The 21,035-nt window shown below is 40.6% G+C and overlaps 1 protein-coding gene and 1 long non-coding RNA gene across 2 annotated transcripts in view; one reads left to right on the top strand and one right to left on the bottom strand.

Annotated features, from left to right (window-relative positions):
• Positions 1-19,048, top strand: part of Snx19 (sorting nexin 19) — a 42,249-nt gene extending 23,201 nt beyond the window's left edge. The window contains exons 9-11 of the mRNA XM_090319736.1: positions 14,715-14,899; positions 16,131-16,218; positions 17,566-19,048. Coding sequence (XP_090175862.1) covers positions 14,715-14,899; positions 16,131-16,218; positions 17,566-17,698 — 406 coding nt within the window. The 3' untranslated portion in view covers positions 17,699-19,048. The remainder of the gene's footprint in view (positions 1-14,714; positions 14,900-16,130; positions 16,219-17,565) is intronic.
• Positions 1,794-10,571, bottom strand: LOC150045747 (uncharacterized). The gene is made up of 3 exons (XR_016532877.1): positions 10,369-10,571; positions 3,457-3,523; positions 1,794-2,202 (listed from the first exon to the last, which is right to left on the bottom strand). It is a non-coding gene; the product is annotated as an uncharacterized LOC150045747 (long non-coding RNA).
• Positions 19,049-21,035: the final 1,987 nt, after the last annotated feature.

Genomic DNA, 21,035 nt, shown 5'->3' on the forward strand with positions numbered 1-21,035 from the left:
GATATTACACACAGACCCTGACCCATTTTGACTTTATCTAAAGACTTCAACCTATTTGATACTGGAACAAAGAGAGAGAGTAGTATTTGAACTGTCAGAAAGAACACTGTAAAGCACCTCTAATATGATGCCAGCACCAAGGAATTCTGGGAGGAATCCATCCCTCTTGGCACTTAAGCTTGCTAAATGAGGCATCAAGATAAGTGTCTCACAACTCCCTGTTTCTTGTTTACCACCACCTCCTCCTCCTTCTCCTCATCCTCCTCTTCCTTTCTCGTCCTCCTCTCTCCTCTCTTTTCCTTCCTTCCTTCCTTCCTTCCTTCCTTCCTTCCTTCCTTCCTTCCCTCCTCCTCCTCTTCCTCATTTTCAACTTCATTTATTACCTCCTTATGTTTTCTAACTATAGGTGGTGCTACCCAAATTCCCATTATGTGGAGTTTCTATCCTTATAGCTTTGATACTTAAGGTATAATAGCTTCATACTTGAAAATATTTTGAGATTGTTGCCTTAAATGGAAACCAGAAACAAATACCTTCAGATAATTCCCCCACACCAGGTGACTCAGTTCCTTACAGTCACTTTTGCTTTTCTTCCATGCACCTCCTCCCCCATTGTTTGTTCTGCTTCTTTGGCTTGGACATCTGCTTCTCATATCTTTTTATTCTCAAGATTTGTCTTTTCTATCCTACTTAGCCATTTTGCAGCATAATTTGGAGCCGTGCAATTTCTGCTTATAATATAATCTCAGATAATAACCTTCCAAATCATGACTGAATATGCTCTAAAACTGCATCCTCTTTTATCTGAGAACATGGTATACTTTCTGAGTTGAAAGCCCATAATTACTTGACACTTCTCCCTTGTCTCCCTTCCCTTTCCCATTCTCTCCTGAGGTGAGGGCTCTGTGCCCCAGCAGAGCTGAGAGCTCTCCCTGTGAGGTAAGGTCACTTTGAACAATAAGGGCTCTGGTTGTCTGGACAACCACTAAATTACTGCCTTCTCCCCTCCTTTGTGTCTTGTTTTACTTCCTGGTGCTGCAGCACTAAGGACTTCTACCCTTCCCCTGCCCTTTCCCCTCTGGCAGGCTCAATTTTCTTCTAAATAGGTGGCCATTTTAATTACCTTCCCTTTCTCCAGCCACTTCCCTGCCCTAGGTGCTGAGAAAGGCTGGCTCAGGATTAACTACCTGGGGACTGAGAATGAGCCCTTCTTGAGGTTCCCATGGGGCCAAGATTGAGGAGGCAGTTTGGATCTTTCAGTCTTTTCAGCAAAAGTGTCATTGTTTCAAACAAGCAGGTCTAGTTTTACCAACAATCTTGAGATATGGTTTTCATATTACTCATAACTCCACAGATTTTCTTTTCAGGCTTGTTGCTCACTACCAAATGGTATGCTCATCCTATAATTGCTTCCCTGAGCCTACTAAAGTTTTATGGTAGGAAGACTAGGTATGAAGTACAAAGCTCACTCAGGATCCTGCTATCATTTAGTTCCCTGCACCTGATGGAATTCTTAAAGGGATCCAAAAGAATGTTTTTTCTGCATTTCATGCACAATTGGCCAGGCACTTTGAAAATGCTTTTATTTTTCTCAATTTGATCACACAAACTTTGTGAAGAAGGCAAAAAGAATCAGCCTGTGTTAGCCAGGCACATTTGCTCTAGACTGTCATCTCATCTACTCTGAGGCAGACATTGACGATGATCCTACTGCCAGGCTACAACTGGATTTTTAGACTCCAAGCCCAAAGTCTAGGAGTCTCATATTCAGTGCCACCGATTGTACCATATACCAAAGACACCATGGAGAAAGGGATTTTTTTTTTATTACCTGGCAGCCATAGGAAGACAGCAGCACTTTAGATGCTTTCAGCAGTCTTCAGAAGTACAGTCACTGGCGTCCAATTAAGGAAAATTGAGTGCAGAGGGTAATAAAGGTAAACATACTTAAAACAGCCCCAAATCACCATTGTTAGCTCAGGCTTAGTCACAGGAGAGCTCCAGAGACATTGTTGTTATCATTTTGCTATTAGAACAGAACAGGAACAGATTGCCTGGTGAGTAGACTTCTGTGGTTTTAGCTGTTCTGTGCTTTTGACTCTTCTATTAAAGATGATACAAAAGGTGCCGTTGCTTGTTTGAAAGCTACTCTGTCTTCTGTCTTGCTTCAAGGGAATCCTTTTCTTCCTGCAGCCCAGGGTGCTGGTAAAGAGACAGCAGAGATTGGCTCAAAGCAGAGAGCACAATGGGGTTACTGAGTGTCTAAACTTCAATAAATTTACAGGCTTAACAAAACTAGCTTTTAAATTGCCAGTCTGGGCAAAAAGTTGGCAAGATACCCATCTCAACCACCAAGCTGGGCATGGCAGTACATATCTGTAATCCTAACTATGCAGGAGGAGCAGGGAAAAGTGTCACTAGATGATGAGGGGTAGTCTGGCCCATTTTAACATTTATTGATTTTTTGCTCAACATCTCTGGTCATAAAAGAAATGCAAATCAAAACAACTCTAAGATTCTACCTCACTCCAGTTAGAATGGCCAGGATCAGGAAAACGAATAACAACAGATGCTGGAGGGAATGTGGCCAGGAGGGATCACTACTACATTGTTGGTGGGAGTGCAAACTCGTTCAACCACTATGGAAAGCAATATGGCAGTGCCTCAAAAGGCTAAACATAGAGCTCCCCTATGACCCAGCAATTCCACTACTTGGCATTTACCCAACCATCCAGAAACTAGGGCATACTAAATCCACTACCATAACAATGTTCACTGCAGCATTATTCACCATTGCAAAAATATGGAACCAACTTAGATGTCCCTCAGTTGATGAGTGGATCAACAAGTTGTGGTATTTGTACACAATGGAATTCTATGCTGCTGTCAGAAAAAAACGACATAGCCCCATTTGTTAGGAAATGGAAAGTCTTAGAAAAAATCATATTAAGTGAAGGAAGGCAGACTCAAAGGAAATTAGGCTCAATGGTTTCCCTCATTTGTCATAATCAGTAGAAACCTTGGGCTCTCCTAGCAGAGATCTGCAATAGAGCAAAGCCTTGATACATAAGGCCATATAGTATGAAGCTAATTAAAAAGACCTCCAGGATATTGAAACAAAAGCCATACAATGAATGGTTGTTGTCCTTAATGTACTATGCTATCTCTCATCTCTTTTGCTGTCCCTTGGTTATCTCATATTGTTACAGTATCTCACTTTGTTATCTGATATATTGGATTTATTTGTATTTGGTTATTTGAAATTGGATAGGGAAGGGGGGAAAACCAAGATGGAGGGGGGTGGAGGGGAGGTTAATGGATACCAAGACATGTGAAAGGGTATCAATATATGTGAATTAATGCACCTTCTATCTGGCAGATATCATGTAACCCTTTTATTAATTACAATAAAAAATTTTAAAAAATTATTGATTTTTAATTTTCACATTTTCTTACCTATGTATCCTGTGGGGTACCATGTTCTGGGTTGATCTTTCACAGGAAGACTATGTGTAAAAAATACCTGAAAAAGAAATAAAGAACTGAGGACATCAGTCAAGATAGAGTGTCTCCTAAGAAAGGGAGAGAGAGGAAAGGAAGGTGGGAAGTAGGGGAGGGAGGGAGAACTAGTCTGTTTTAGTAACAAGGAAGCAAAAAAGTTAGCACATTCAACTTTTAAACGGTAGGCTTACAGGTTTGTGGTTTTTCTGGGTTAGTTTTGAAGTCAGCCAGTACTGGTTCTCTGATTTTCTCTGACTTGAACTACCATGCATTTATAACAACACGACCAAGAGTGGAAAGTGTTCACTTGAAAGTCTTTATAGGTACACTGGTAAGCTTTCCTGAGGATATTACAGTGTTTAAGTCTGAACAACTATCTAGCGATCGCTCTTTGTTATCAATCTTATTCTTTTCCCAAGAGCACAGAATCTAAATTTCAGTGTCCATTTTTCAGAAAAATAGCTGACTTTTGATTTTGGTCATTTTTCACATTCTATTGCTTTCCTTTTCACGATAGTTTCAAGTACTGGATCAGAATTGGTTTAGTGATACTCCATGTGTCAAACACGGGTCCCAAAATACAAGTATGAGCTACAGTCATTATTACCCATTTACTTTTGTTTGACTTTCATTCTCTTCTGTCCTCTGGACATACTTTTTGTCTAGGAAAGCTGACAAAAATATAGGCTGTTGAGAACTATTTCTTGAAGGTTTGTAGTGTGCCAGAAAGGAAGCAAGGTTGACCTATCACTTACCTTCCACCTCTTCCCTTTCAGAGAAATACACAACTAAATGTAAATTACCTATTGCATGGATACTCATAATGAGTTCCTCAGTTAGAATCACCCAGCAAACTCCTTACAACATCCACCCTACAGCTACTATATTGGCCCAGTTTAATTTCCGATTAGCCTAAATAAAGATCATTAGGAAAGTTAATCTAATGTTTATAGGTAAATGTGTATATAGATTCATATGAAATGACAAGTATGAAGATTTCTGTTACAGATTTTTTTTTAATCTACTATTGCCTTTCTCCATAAGCATGAATAATAAAGGCCTGGCTTTTGTGTTTCTTTTGCTGATTTAGTGGGACACATGTTCTTGGTAGAGCTTATTTTGAGCTGTGTGCCATGCTTTTAAGAGCAGTGTCTTCCCCATATACAGTGTTAATCACATACATTTATTGATCATTCTGTATCAGTCACTATGTTAAGTGATAATAATACATTTTTTTAAATCCCCTAAGCAAAAAAAATACAATTTTTTTCAAATCCTGTAACCTTCTACTATAGGAATTTTGATATCCAACTAGAGATGCAAATTTATAAATAAATAACTACAATATAAACTGAAGTTTTAAAAAGACCTCCACTATCCAGAGAAAAGACAATATAATCAGTTGTGAGGGGCGCAGGGAAGGCATGCAGAGCAGTGCACGTCAAAGGTAGAATGAGGAGAGTTGACAGCAGACATTGAGGAGTAGACCATTCAAGGCAGAGCAGTAAAATGATGTGCCATATCTATGGTGCAAGTTGAGGATGATTCAGAATATGCAATGTTTTAAACAAGTGACTGAAGGTACTGCTGAAAATAAAATGGTAGTTGACTTATGCAGGGCCCTGCAACTCATTGCAGGACCAAAGCATGTGTCCTTTATTTGATGGGAAGCAATTTATAAAGCAAACACAGGGATGACATAATCACATTTGCAATTTTAGAAAAATCACTTAATGCTATGGAGGATTCATTGACGAAGGAAAACAAATTAGGAAGTTTTTGTGTTTTGGTTTTGGTTTGTTTTTTTTTTTTCTATTGATATAGAGCTGAAAAGAGATTCGGCTAAGATCACAGCTGTAAGGATGGTAGACCATGAGTTTGTGAGATACTGCCAAGTAGGGTCAACCAGAAGTAGTCACTGATTGAATAGTTTCTGGTGTGGGGCCAGGGTCAAAAAAATGGAGAAAACAAAAAGAATTTGTACTGTTTTCTACTCATGGATAGAGAAGTGTATAATTAATAGTAGGGTATGGTACTTTGTGAACATAACTAAAATTACGTTCTCACCTATTAAATCAAGATTATTATTTACATTGTTTTGTATGCATATAAATGACAGCTAAAGAAACTTTAACTTCGTAAGTATAAGAATTTTAAATGAAAAATTAAAGCCTAGATAGTATTTTCATCTTTTCTTCTATGTGAGCCTCTTTTTGGAAGAAAAAGGAATATATGCATTGAGTAGCTGTGTGGCTGGTACCAAGGGAAGATTTTTTGTGTGTGTGGGTACCAGACCTGGGGCTAAATTCTGGGCCTGGGAACTGTCATTGAGCTTTAGTGTTCTAGGCTAGCACCCTGTCACTTAACCACAGCTCCACTTCCAACTTTTGATAAATTGGAGATGATTCTCACATACTTTCCTGACCAATTTGGCTTTGAACCACAATCCTCAGATCTCCACTTCAGATTACAAAGGTGAGCCACCAGTGCCTGAGCTCCAAGAGAAGATTCTTAAATATTAGCATTTGGGAAATGTTCCACGCGGGCTCTTCTATAAACCAAGCAGAAAGACTGCTCTGCAGGAGACCTACCAACCTAGTGAAGAAGGAGAAGTTGGATTTTTTTTTTTAATTGGGTAAAATTAAAAGTGGATATTGTGGAAAACAGCCAACTCAGAAAACAGAAATAGATAAGAGGCTCTGGAATTTACAGAAGAAAATAACAGATTTTTAACACTGGAAGTATCCATGGTAGTTTTAGAACACTCTTCAGTAAATATTAGATGGCTTATTATGTGATTAACACATTATAGTTAGTGCCCAAGGAGATAATAGAATGAGTTGAGTCAGATCCCTGCTCTCAAAATATTACAGTGAGCAAACAAGCCAAACACAAGCACAGTGCCATGAATCCAAGCTACAGTGCTGCCATGCATATATACTATATATGTGGTGGGGAGAGGGAAGGAAGGAGTTAGAGATAGGCAAATATCCTGAAATATCTTGCCTTTTCCAAAATAGATAAAGTTTATGGACCCTGACATTCATCTCTGTAAATTTCTGAAGCACAGTGTGAAGTATTTGTTTTGTAAACACTCGGGAAGGGAAATAGTGAACCCTGGAAAGTGGTATGTGTTCAGTAGGCGTGTGTTCTGAGTGATTAGCATGCTTTTTGTCATTTAACAGGATTGTGAGACCATTAAGTGAAAGGAACGTGTTTCAACAGGCCTTTATCATCCTATGACAGACATGGGAAGTCTGGACTAGTTAATTCTTACTCCAGAGTGGTTGTTTTGTTAGCACAAAATAATATCATCCTGAGAAGAAATGGCTAGTGATGGAGCATTGTTCTAGCTCATATTCAGTTATTTTCAACTGGAAATTTGAAGTGACTCTAATCTTGATGAAAATCAAGATTCAAAAAGATCTCAAAAGATTAGGATTTATAACCTGAAACTACAAACAGGGAAGGTATTAAGACAAGACTATTGGCTCCCACACATCCCAAGCAACTTTGGGGAAGGAACAGCTAGAAAGGAACTCCCCTTTGAGGTCAGTGGTAGTGGAAGGACCAAGTTTTCAGCACACCAATAGATCCCTATTTCAAAAAGAAAGGTGGACAGTATTGGCAAGCAGAATAGAAGGAAAGAGAAGCTGCTTCATAGGGCAGAGACTGAGGCAGCACAAAAAGCCACACAGAACATTCATTGTGACTTTACTTGAGAACAGATAGAATCTTATTTAAAACCTTAATATAGAGGCCAGGTGCAGGTGGCTTACACCTGTAATCCTAGCTACTCAGGAGATTGAGGTGTGAGAATTGCAGTTTAGAACCAGGCAGGAAAGTCTGTGAAACTATTATTTCCAGTTAACCACCCCAAATTCTGGAAATGGTAGCTCAAGTGATAGAATGCTAGCCTTGAGCAGCAAAGATCAGGGACAAGCCAGGTCCTGAGTTCAAGCCCCAGGGCTGGAATGACAACAACCAACCAAACACACACGCACACACACACACACACACACACACACATGTATACACCAAAAAAAAAAAATGTAGTCAAAATACTGTAAACCATTTCTTTTTTTTTTTAATTGCACAAATATGGAAGGTAAGTATACATATGTGGACTTAGCCTTTTAGTTCACTGACTGCAAAGGCAATAGGAGTCAGTTCTTTCTTGTGTATGTCCTGAAAAGCCACATAATCTAAAGCTATCTTAACAGAGGTCCCTGGTGTCTAGATCCAAAACTGCTAGTACCACTAGTACTGATCACAGATCACTTCCCAAGGCTATTTGGTTAAGAGAGAAATGACAAAGCAGTGTGGCGAGCACACTGCTGGAGCTAGGGTGATGATTAATGGTTCTCTCCTTCATTCATCAGACGTTTATTGAGAGTAGTGAGTGCCAATCTCTGAGGTTGATGGAATAAAGGATGTATAACAAGGGGAAATAATAGCTGATCGGAAGCCAGATGTGGTGGCTCATACCTACAAATGTAGCTACTCAGGAGGCTGAAATCTGTGAATCTCAGTTCAAAACCAGCTGGGGCACCAAAAAACCCGTGAGACTCTTATCTCCAATTAAACACTACAACCAGTGTTGGTGTGATTCAACTGTGTGTGGTTCAAGTGGTAGAGCAGTAGCTTTGAGCAGAAGAGCTCAAAGGCAAGGCCCAGGCCCAAAGTTCAAGTCCCATGACCAACAATAACAACAGCAAAGCTGAGTTTTAAAATGCAAGGCACTGGGCCGGGAGTTTGGCCTAGAGGTTAAAGTGCTTGCCTAGCATGCATGAAGACCCAGGTTCGATTCCTCGGTACCACATACATAGAAAAAAGCCGGAAGTGGTGCTGAGGCTCAAGTGGTAGAGCTCTAGCCTTGAGAAAGTCCAAGGACAGTGCTCAGGCCCTGAGCTCAAGCCCAGGACTGGCAAAAAAAAAAAAAATGCAAGGCACTGTGTTTTGAGAGAGATTTCACCTAGTATCTATGTTGACTCCAAAGGATAGGACTAGAAGGAAAGTCAACAATTTTGCTGAGGTCATATTGCTAAAGGCAGAATTAAGATAAAGGTCCAAATTTCTGGACTTACAGACCAAATCTTTTCTCTATATTGTGATGTTCAGCTTTAGGAAGAATTTGGTTAAGGTAGCCTTCAAGTTGCCTTCTAGCTCCCAACTTACATGTCCTATAAGGCACTTGCTATGAAATACTTGTATTTCTCAAATTTTTTTTCATGTGTGGAATTGATGAGGTTGAAAAGATGGTTTCTGACATCCAACAGATAATTTATTGAAGATCCTTCCTTAAGATTCCTTCAACTCTTATGTGTATTAACCTTATGCATTACTAATCAAAAACAAGGACTGTTTATGCCTAGATATAAAAGCAGGAAACTGAGAGTCTTAAACTATGGTATTAAGAAGGGTTAAATCATCTCTTAGTGGACATGTTTCAGCGATGTAGATCTATGACTTAAAACAAACAAAAAAAATAAGAAGAAATTGTACATAGTCTGAGCCATTTAAGACTTCACAATTCACTGGGAGAAAGAAGCTGGAGTTTCTTGCTGTAGTTCATTTCCTCCTCATTCTTCTCCTGCAAGGAGCAGGAAAGGATGGTGACCTAGATACACACTCAGAGGGCAACAATGTTGAACTTTCTCACAGCTGTGTAACTTAGGTCTGCCTAGTTAGAGGACAGAGAAGCCTGGAGTTGAGAGCTGTGTGGGGGGGGGGGGCGGGGAGGAGGACTGTCTGTAAGAAAGAGCTGTGGCAGGAAGACACAGGCCTGAGAAAGGAATCACAGGGAAAAAGAAGTGTTACTTTAATCAGGTGAAGTTGGCAGAAACAACTTGCTTAATGGCAAGTGTCCTGAGTCCACATTATCCACCTCCTACCCCTAAGATCAGCTTTTCCTTCAACCCTTTAGAGTGGTAGTCTCAAGAGGATGATGAGCCAGTGCCCAGAACAGTGTGTTAGGACCAGGGGTTCAAAGCACAGTGATCATATTGTATGCCACTGTGTTGTTTTACAAGGTGCAGAAGATGGACATTGTTTCCAGGAAGCCAGATTCGTAGCTTGGCCTTTTCCATTTTCTCAAAATCCTAATAATCATTTATTTGATATCATTGCTCTTAAAGTTTTGAAAACTTCTATTCACAGTGAGGAAAACATGGAAGCCTCTCATGAATAACTTGAACATGTACAAATATGCCCTTGGCTATACAAAGACATCTGATCTATGCTGTAATATGGATGTGTATACATACATACAAAAGTACTCTAAAACTTCTAGTATGCGCTCATATTTTCTGTTTGAATCAGTTTCTACTTTGACTTCTTAAAATGTTTCTACAGTCACCCAAAGATGATCTCTAGTGATGTTTAGTAGATAATTTAGAAAAAAATTCTGTGACAGCTACCAGGCCTTAATCACTACAAAGTAACATGATAAATTGGATCCAAAAGACCCCAATTCTAATGAAGTATGAAATGACTGGAGCTGTTTCATGTTCAGGGGAGGACATGTGACAGTGTCTGGAATTTCTTTTTATTTTGCTAAATGTTATTTTATGTGATAAGAGGGACAAAGGCATTGTGCCTTTCTGTTCCTCTTCTAGGAGTATCCGCCTTTGGATTCACTGTGTGTGTTGTGTATAATTCATCGTGTCCTGGTGTATTTTACAACTAGCTTCCACATATGGGAGTAAATATGTATCATTTCTCTCTCTGAACTTGGCTTACCTCACTAAACATGATTTGTTCTAGTACCATCCATTTCCCCAAAAATGACATAATATTTTTCTTTCTAATAGCTGTGTAAAATTCCATTGTGTGTAAGTACCATCATATTTTTTTTGATCCACTTACCTATTAAAAGGCAGCTGGGATGTTTCCACAATGGAACTGTTTTTAATTGTCACAAACGGCATCTAGTTAAGGATATAGAGTTCAAGTATGTGTCTAAACATCCCGAAACAGAAGTCCAAACTGCCAGTGGTGTCAAGATGAAAATCTCTAAGGACAGAATGAGGCAGCATTTTTTTTGGTGATTGTATGTCCATTACAATGAACGTCTGTAAACACAAGAATAGGCAAAGATCAGCTTTAACCTAATTTGTTTCTTCTTTTCTTTGAACTGTAGCTGAAGCATAATCACATTTGAGGTTATCTGTGAGGTGTAGCTCAAATAGGAATGATACCTGTTTTTTGTTTGCTTGTTACTTAGACCACACCAGATTCTTTGTTAGAATAGTAGTACTGCTCTTTGGAATATTTTTCTAATTTCTTTTGCCAGTTCTGGGGCTTGAACTCAGGGGCTGAGCACTGTCCTTGGGGTTTCTCAAGGTTAGAGTTCTACCACTGAAGCCTCAGCACCACTTCTGGCTTTTTTCCTATGTATGTGGTACCGAGGAATCGAACCCCGATCTTCATGCATGCCAGGCAAGCACTCTACCACTATGCCAAATTCCTGACCCACTTTTCTAATTTTTTTACTTTACTGTTTTCTCTCTGTCTCTTCCCTATAAAGTCACAAATGACATAGGACCCTTTCTCACTTAGCCATGACAGATCTCTTCCAAAAGAAGTAGAAGGAATTTAATTACCTAGAATAAGCATGATCTCCCAAGTCATCTTCTCTTACTTATGAGATTTGATTCTGCTATTTTTTTCAAATGGAAAGTAGCCTTCTGTTAATCTTGAAGTTCCATCTTAAGTCCTGGTATTAATCCATCACCATTTTGGCCACTACATCATTCCTCTGTCTGGCTATTTCAGACCAGTTTCCCTTGAACATGGAACATGAAGTATATGGTTCTCATACAGAGGCACGCCTTAAATCTCTAGATACTCCTTCCTTCCATGTCTGGCATAAGAACAGCTCTTAAACATCTTAGTGACAAATCTGTCGATGTTCTTTCATGAGGTGGCTATTTCACACGCACACCCACACCCCCTTTCCCTGCTATAGAAGTTAAGACTTGGATATACTGTGAGTGATCCAGAAGTGGCTTAACAGAACAGACCTGGTTTGGGTTTTCCTTTTTCTTTGGGTATTAAAGTATAATGATAGAAGATCTGTCTAAATCAAACATCATAACCAGAACAGCATTGAAAAATAAAACCAAAGCTATTTGAGGCTATTTTCTACCGTATTATTTTAGCATGTTTACCTCATACATCTCATATTACATAAACAATAACATTTTTATTTAGTAAATGAAGTTTATAATAGTAGGAAAGATGATGGTGAAGATGATGATATGTGCCCATTCACCTTGAAACTAGATTGCCATTTGCTTAAATGCTTAAGTGAGCTGGGAATAATAGCACATGGCTGCAGTGTCAGCGCTTGGGAGGCAGAGGCAGAAGGATCCCAAGTTAAGCACCAGTTTGGACTATATGGCCAGACTGTCTCAAAAACAAGCAAACAAACAAAAAGAATAAGAAAAACAGATTGTAGAAACTGATGGTGAAGGCTTTCCTGCCATACATTAATTCCATACCTTTGCTTTAAGGAAGATACATAGGTCTGTTTTGTCTTGTTGCTTTCTAGCCTGCCTCATAGAGCTAGAAAGTGACCAAGCTGAAGCCAAAGGTCTGAGAGACAGGAAGAACCCAGCCACAGGAGAGTTCTGCTAGTTGTGTTTAAGTCCCATGTACTATAATACAAGTACATGATCTGTAGGGTCAGAGAAAAGGTAAGGAAAGTTGATACTTTTCAACCTCTACTAGAGAAAGAAGCTTCTCTCTAATCTCTCGATAGCCCTGAAGTTTTATTTTGTTCCTGCCTATTTATACAAGTTTGTTTCCCACAGCCCTGGACCATCCTGTAGGGTCTTCTGTTGTCTATACCTCATATTAGAGTCCTTAACAGTGACTTCATTTCATTAGCAGTGGTATTACTCGGAGGTGCTAGTCCTCATTAGCAGTTCTATTGTTACCTTCCCACAAATTTGACTCACTGATGCATCCTTCCTGACCATCAGATGCTTAACTCTGCCTTTTTACATCCCACTTAGAGCATAAAGTTACAGCTTTAGAGATTTGCATAAATTCTTATTTTGCCAAATACTAAAATTCCTTTTGCTTCCAACATCACCAAGAAGAGACCCAAGAGGACACCCTTGTCATAATGCAGTGTGAGGTCCTGTCCCCCTAATAAACTAACATTAATTCAAAAGATTCTGACTCCTTTCTTGTATGGCATGCCCAAAGACAGCCAAGGTTTTCTGGTTTTATAATATGCTTAGTTTTGGAAGAATTTGTGTGGGTGCTCAGATAGCTTCGAAGCACTTGAATTATAGGCATATTTGACCTTACAGGGCAGAAACGGGGAGGATTGGCATATATGAATAAGTGAATGATAAAAATGATTCAGGCTGCTGTGTTTCTAGAACAAAATCTAAGAATGCAGGAATCTCCAGATTCCTTGGAAGATTTTGGTTAGCAAGACTCCCTCTCTCTCGAGTCTCTTAAATGAGACCCTAAACCACATCATTCATTCACTTCACCTCAGTAGAAGGTGCAGTGTGGTGTGTAGTTTGAGATGGAGAAAGGAGCCTTTGAGTCACTTGATCTCTGATCAGGTCATCACAGCCACCTCCCTCTGGTGACCATCTTCTATAAACAGGAACAAGAATTCTTGCCACTGGATCCCTCTTGTCAGGTGGCTTAGGCTCGCTGAATGAAAGGCCTTGTGAAAAGGAGATGCAATCCTAATAATAGCAGACACAATCGTGATGGCTATTTTGGGCAAGATCAGCTTTGTGCCGCTCTTGATCTCCATCGATGTTTGCCATTCTTGCCCTGCTATTACCTTTCAGGCTTCCTATTCTTAGAATCATTTGTGATCCCTGGGCTTGGGGGATCGCAGCCCCCAGGACCGGAATGCCCAGCTTGAGTGGAATGCAGACTGTCTGGCAGAGTGGAAGTTAAATAAAGTTTGCCTTGGCGGCTCCTCCACTCTTGAGTGGGCAACAAGTAATTGTGGGCACAGGAGCAGTGCATCAGAGCTTTCTGGCATGAGTAGAAGTGGTTGACGGCCATCCATGATCAGAATAGCCACGTTGTTCTCCACAGAGATGTATATTAAGGGGGTTCCATTGGTCTTGACCCTCAACTGGTGACAGTGCCACTCTGAAAAGAAACACCTTCCATATTTTCATCTGAGCACCAGATATGGTATATCTGCCCTTCAGAGCTATTACCCATGTTTGGAAGTAAGATAAAGGGGGACTATTCATTACAGTGAAGATAGTTGTTAATCAACAAACCTTTCTTGGGCATTAAGACATTATGGGAAATTGTTAATAAGTGAAGGACCCAGAAATCTTATAATATTTATAGTTTAGTTGAAGAAGCACATCTAACTCATATATCCGAGAAAAATAGCATCTCTAAACCTACTGTAGCATTGTCAAAGGTCTGATAAGGAGGTGAGCTATCTGGCTTGAAATTTCATTGAGGAAATTGAGATTAAGTAGTACCTTCCAGCAAGGCCAGCTTCAACTTCTGGAGAGAAGAGGGTCTCATGAGTGACAGCACTGTGAGAAAGGACAGATGTAACCAGTTCTCAAGACAGAAAAGTGTGTTAAGGTCAGGTACAAGAGAAAGGGCAAAGGGATGATATAAAAATCATAATCTCCTAATGGGCAGCTGTGTGTGCAGGTTGTTGAGAAGCTTCTAATGCTTCCCACTGAACAAGAACTGCAAAAGTTAGGTGTAGCAATTCTTATTTTGAGATTAAGACACTTTTAACATTCTGCACTATGAAACCTTAGTACTGTATAGCACTCACAGTGAATACTCAGTAAATGTCACTCTTTTTACTCTTGCATGTCCTCAAAGTGTGTGATCCCAGTTGAGTCAACTTGGTTTACTCGGTGAGAATCGGTGCTGACTTTGCATTGACCTGTTCATATCTCTCACATGATTTATGCTGCCTTAGGCAGATGGCTCATAAACAGAAACCTGTTGCTTGCTCACAATTCTTATGGATAGGAAGTTCAAGATCCATGCACCAACACCTGAGCTCTCACTTTGCATCGTCTCCCCGCATCCTCACCTGACCACAGCTGTGCCTATGACACAATCCCCATGCAGAGTCCATACTTTCTCATGCCACCACCTGGAGGGTGACAGAGATGTTCAGCGCATTGTTTTGTATTCTGTTTCCTTGTGAATTTTCTGAACTTTCTTCTCTTCTTCCACAGGTGGCTTGAGGTACAGGTGGCTAATCTAACATGTCCACAGCGTTGGGTGCAATACCTCCAGATTCTTCAGGACTCCATCTGGCCTGGTGGTATTTTGCCTAAGTTTCCACGGCCTATAAGGACTCAGGAGCAAAAGGCTGCTACCAAGAAGCAGGCTTTACAGAGCCTGATGAGTATCCTTCCAGGTAATAAGATGATGAGGTCAATTAGGAAGACAATAGGTCTTCCCTCCCTACTGACTTTTCTGCCTTTACCCAGTATTTGAATGTGTCTCCATTCAAATCCTGTTCAAGCATTTATTAGGCTAATAGGAAAGCAATGAGAGGGTCCTGGACCATAGCCTAGTGGTAGAGTGCTCACCTGGCATACATAAATCCCTGGGTTCAATTCTTCAGTACTACATAATCAGAAAAAACTGGTAGTGGTACTGTGGTTCAAGAGGCAAGGCATTAGCCTTGAGCAAAATGTATCCTTGGACAATGCCCAGGCCCTGAGTTTAAGCCCCAGGAGTGGCAGAGGAAAAAAAAAAAAGGCAGTGAGAACTGAAATTCTTTTATCCTTCACTCAAGAAATGGCAAGGGTCAACTGATAACCTTAGCTACATGCTAAGCACCAGAGGAGAATATTACAGATACTTAAAAACTCCCGCCTAATTCTAGGTACTGGTTGCTCATGCCTATAATCCAAGCTACTCAGGAGGATTTCTTGAGAATCATGGTTCACAGCCAGCCTAGGCATGAGAGTTCACATTGCTGTTTTCAAAACAGCAAAAAGCAGGGCTGGGGTAAGACTCAAGTGGTAGAGTGTCACCTATGAGCTAGGAAGGTAAACAAATAGAAAGCACTGAGTTCGAGCCCCGATACTAGAGATGGGGGAAAACCCTCTTTGGGTGTGTAAGGAAGCTGCATCTCTACAGTAGTAGTCCCAGAAGCATTCCTTCAGTGAAGATGCAGCTTCTCTTCTAACTCATGGTGTTATGGGGACTGGAAAGCGCCTAAGTCCCACAGAGTTTGCACTTGACAGTTGGATCCTTGGCACTAGTAAGTAGACCTGTGGAAGTATTTTCTTCCTGTGTGCTGTTTTTAGAGGGCAGAGAAAGCAGTTTGTTTCCTATAGCTGTCGTCACCAGGGAACAACACTCTCCTCTCCATACAAACTCTACCCACAGAAGTAGGACCTACACTTTTGTGGCAGGTTACAAAAATACTTCTTGAAGTACATTTCTATTTCGGTCCCTCATGCAAGGAACATTCGTATTGTCTTTTCTCTAGTAGATTACGTCATAGTTTGACTGTATGATGTGGAGTTAGGCCAAGTACCTATCTATGTAAGATGGCAGAAATTGTGGGGCGACATTCTTCTGAGAGTGAGGCTTCAGGAGTGATGCAGAAGTCCTGTCTGTTTTTCCCTCGCCAGATTTTTTAGTAGAAATCTTGGGGGTGAACAAGTGCAGGCTGAGCTGGAGTCTGGTTTTGGAGTCCCTGCAGCAACCCCTCATCAACAGGTAAGCTAAAGCATACATGCCCATCGGCATACGTAAAGCTACAGGTCATTTCAGGGTTGCTAAGCAAAAGTTCCACATCTAGCCTGGCACTAGTGGCTCACACCTGTAATCCTAGCTTCTCAGGAGGCTGGGATCTGAAGATCTCAGTTCAAAGCCAGCCTGGGCACAAAAGTTCATGTCTCTTATCTCCAATTAACCATCAGAAAACCAGAAGTGGTGCAGTGGCTCAAAGAGGTAGAGTGCTAGCCTTGAGCTGAAGAGCCCAGGCCCAGAGTTCAAGCCCTATGACTGACAAAAAAAAAAAAAAAAAAAAGGCTGGGACTGTATGCCTGCATAATATGCATGAAGCTCTGGATTCAATTCCTCAGTGGTACCACATACACAGAGAAAGTCAGAAGTGGGGCTATGGCTCAGGTGGTAGAGTGCTAGCCTTGAGAAAGCCCAAAGACTGGCAAAAAAGGAAAAAAAAAAAGTCAATCCCACATCCAGAAGAATACGATTATCTGATGGCCAGATTGAACATACTAAGTGAAATCTGTGTGGTCAGGCTTTGAGCAGGTTGTTCATGTAGTAAATTCCTGTTAGACCAGCTATTTGTATTTGGAAGAACTCTCTGTAGAGCCCATCTGTATGAATGGACAGAAGTTCCCTGCTTACTGCAGGCTTGCTCTGTGCTTGATAATCACCTTTCCAACATCTGCCAGCCCCAGTTAATACTGCAAGATCACAAACTGACCTGTATATCACAGAATATACCTTGACTTTGATCATTGGTTCACAGCAAAGTTGTGATGAGTGTTGACATTAGGAGTTGTCATTACTTAGTAAGAAATAGGAAATATATGATTGAAATTCTCTCATGCTGAGAGGTGATTCCTTGAATAATTTAGAAGCAGACTGCATCCTTTAGGCTGGAATGAATTGGGAAAGTTTGGAGTGTTCTTGTAGTCCTTCCTCAAACCCTATACCAAAATCAGTTCATCGGTACAGGTTTTGTCTCCCTGCATGTAGGGTCACCTGTAAATCTGTAGTGATTACTATGGGAAGCAATGGTAGTGCATAACATGATGTCGCAGTAATGTCCTCTCCCAGCTCTTCAGAGAAGTGCTGATGCGCTAATGTAACTGCCAAAAGAGAAGTGGCACTTTATCGAAATCTGTGTCAATTTCCCTCCTTTCCTTTGATGGAGTGCTGGCCTTTAGCAGCTCAACAACCATTTGTTTCTTGGTAGCCACTTCATGGGACTGTTGCTGAAAACGTAATGGGTGGGTAGAGAAAATAAGTGTCATAAACAGAATCTTGTGTTTCTTGACTGAGCTCTTAAGTTGTTCTGTCCATTTCTTTCAGACATCTGATCTACTGCCTCGGGGACATCATCCTGGAATTCTTGGATCTCAGCACCTCTGTTGAGGAACCTCCTACAGTCCCCTCAGCCTCAGACAACCCAGGCAGCCCCAAAAGGATGAGTGTTTCCCTTTAGCTGAGGGTCATTCACGCATTCTTCAAAGACTGGGACACCCAGTCAGGACATCTGAGCTCCGCTCACTGGAGCTCAGCTGAAGCTCAGATGAATCTCAGCAGCCTAGGTCTTAGCAGCTCAACCCCTGCCCCACTCCAAACCCAGTTCTACCCTTTGGTAGCAGGTGTATCGAACGCATGTGTATCCATTTCCATAGCTTTGTTGTGGTATTTGGATTGTTGCTAGTGGCTAGGTCCTCTTTCTGTTGGAAAGCAACACTATGAAGTAGAAGAATGAGCCCCTTTTGCCTCTCTGACCTTTCTCTCTAAGATTGCACAGCCTCGCCCTATATCTACATGTGCCTAATCTACCAACACACAAGCTCTGGTTGGAACAAGAGAAAAACTATAGCTTGACTTCCTTGAAGGAGAAAACATTCTTCTCAGTTTCTCTTTTCCCATCAGAAATCTGAAAATTCATTTGCAGTCACTCTTTAAAGCCAGACCCCGTGGTCCTGCATAGTTAATAATTCCCAAAAAGGAATGGGAAATATTTCTCAAGGGATTTTTTTGCTCATGGGCTGTTTTCCAACATAGCAGCCTTATTAGGGATATCATGAAGGTTGATTCCTTGGATGACTACACTTTTCCTGTTTCTGTGAAGGCTTAAAAAAAAAACTGGCAAGCCTCTGGTAAATCCACCCACCCTTCACACCCTTTTCCTGTGAGAGATTGCATCACAGATTGCGTTTGTTAGCTTTCCTTCTAACACCTGCCCAAAAGCCATTAAGTTTTAAGATTTATGACCTTCCCTCTATCTTCAACAAAATCACATGGCAAGTTAGATATTGGACTTCGTTGTTTCCAGAGAAAGGGGAAAGTATTTGTCCCATGGCTGAGAAGGCCCAAAGGATAGAAACCCAAGAGATAAGAGGAGTCTTGGCAGGAAACTTTTACTCTGAGCACATAATGATAACAGACTTAGCTGGTATAGCTTTACTTCCTGTAGTCCCTAAAGATCAATCAGTGCTTAAGAGTCATGAAGGTAAAAGTGTTCTGTCAGATGTAATGTTCACTAGAACTGCAGCTAGAAACAGGGGTATACAACAGGTCCAAAGGGAAGAGCTCCTACCTGTGAAATGCTTGTGTGTCACTGGTAAACACTTGTCTGGGCACTTCTAGGAGAGCATGACTGACCTCTAGCCTTCCAGCATCACCTCTGCCCCTGATACATGAGGTTCCCCACTTGAAAGTTCTCTCACCTGGAGTTAGGACTGATGAGAATGGGCTTGGATGTCAAGAACCAGCATCAAAGTTCTCAAAGACTGAAGTAGGTGATGAGCGCACAATTAAAATTGTCATAGAAGAAAAAGTTGTGAAATCATGTTACTTCTCTCCCCCCCCACACACACATACCCTCCCACACCCCACCCCAGCCTGGTCTGTAAGCTCTTAACCATAAATTACGTTCTGATGTAACCAGGAGGCTTAGGTGTGCTATTCTTGCTGAAAGGCAAGAAGGTGAATGAGATAATGTCTCATGACCCTCTCTGGCCTTCAGAGTTAGTAATGACAGGGGCCTGAAGGTATACATACCTTCTTCTTTAGATTTTCATAGACCAAGGTATGTCAGCATTCTATATGGCATGAGTGCCTGCAGGAATGCAGGGCCAGTGGGATCCATTGGCTCCTTCTGAGAAGACCATGATATTTTGGGTAGGTGAAATTGAACAGCCCTAATTTCTTCTGCCTTCTCTCCCCATTCGTATGTCTCACATGTACTTAGCTCTCTGTGCTTTCATTCTGCTGGTTCTGATTCAGACGTGACATAGATTCCCTAAGTTGATAACCTGACACACCATGAAATCTCTCTGTCAAGAAATTCTAAGGAATCTTTTGACACTTTCAGTCCAAGGAACTTCCTCAAATTTCATGTTATGTAAGAGACCCCACCTTTACTCCACCTGACCCAAAAAGATAAGCTGTCCTCACATTCCTACTTCTACCCAAGAGGGAAATAATAGATATCACCAAGGAAATAATCAAGACGTAGCTGTCAGTTCAAAAAACTTGCCAAGTTTGAATGGCAGGCTCGGACAAAAGGTGAGGTCAGCATTTGAGAGTGAAACAGAGGTGTTAGGAAAGATGTAAGCTTGGAGTATAACTGGAGGTGGCCAAGGCCTGGGGCCTCACCGTCCCAGACACTTCTTTTTCTTCGGCCATATACTTGTGACTTAAATTATATTCATTTATGTCCAAATATTAATACTTGAAATGAGGCTTCTCTGTAATATTGCCTCTATAAAAGAAGAGGGGAGGGCTTTATACTTTCTGTTAGATTTTCAATGTGATCTTTGTCCTTGTTTATTTCAATTCAAGAAAGCTATACTTAATCATCATAAAACAATACACATTTTCTTCATGCTTGTGAATTAGGCTAAACATATGTTCCTGGATCTGAGCATAGGATTATATATATATATATATATATATATATATATATATATATATATATATATCTTAGCACAAGCTAATTAAATTTCAAAGTTTATAACTTACTATGTTTAAAGAAACATAATGTAAAGTCTACCTTCTTGACAAATTAAGTGGTACCATCATTGTTGATTAACTGGAAAAAAAAAAGTATTCAGCAGCTGTCTACATAATTGAAAATATCCAAGTGAAACAACTTTCCATTTCTCCCACTGAACAGTGGTGGTAAGTTTTAAAAACCATCATTCTTCTTCTGCCACTCATAAGTAGAATTGTATAATATATATCCTTCTAACTGCCAGCTTATTTTACTTAGTATCATGTCCTTAGTATAATGTCCAGGTTCATCCATATTGCAGCCTGTGGCAATTTCCTAAATGAAGGCTCAGTAGCATTCCTTTCTCTGGATATATCACATTTTCAACATTGAACTTTCACTTCTGGGTTATTGTAAGTAATGTTTTAGTGAAAATACATGTAAATACTTCTTTGAGATCCTGCTTTCATCTCTTTAGCTAAATACTCAGGAATAAGATTGCTAGATCATATGGTTCTGTTTTTAATTTTGGAAGAACCTCTCCAGTTTTGCTTTGCAGCTATACTTTTATCAGCATACACAAAGGGTTCTGATTTCTCCAAACCACACAAACACACACACACGCGCGCGCGCGAGCACACACACACACACACACACACACACACACACACACTAATACTTGCCATCCTAACACATGAGGTGATAGTTCACTGTGGTTTTGAATTGTATAACCCAGAACCTTCCAGATGCCACTCTTCCTTTGCTCACAGCAACCAACAGTTGTTAGGTAAACAAAGCCCCCTGTCTCTATGAGGTAGGATGCTTTGGA

This window comes from Megascapheus bottae, chromosome 27 (genome assembly GCF_031878675.1).
Source record: "Megascapheus bottae isolate mThoBot1 chromosome 27, mThoBot2.hap1, whole genome shotgun sequence".
NCBI classification, from domain to species: Eukaryota; Metazoa; Chordata; class Mammalia; order Rodentia; family Geomyidae; genus Megascapheus; species Megascapheus bottae.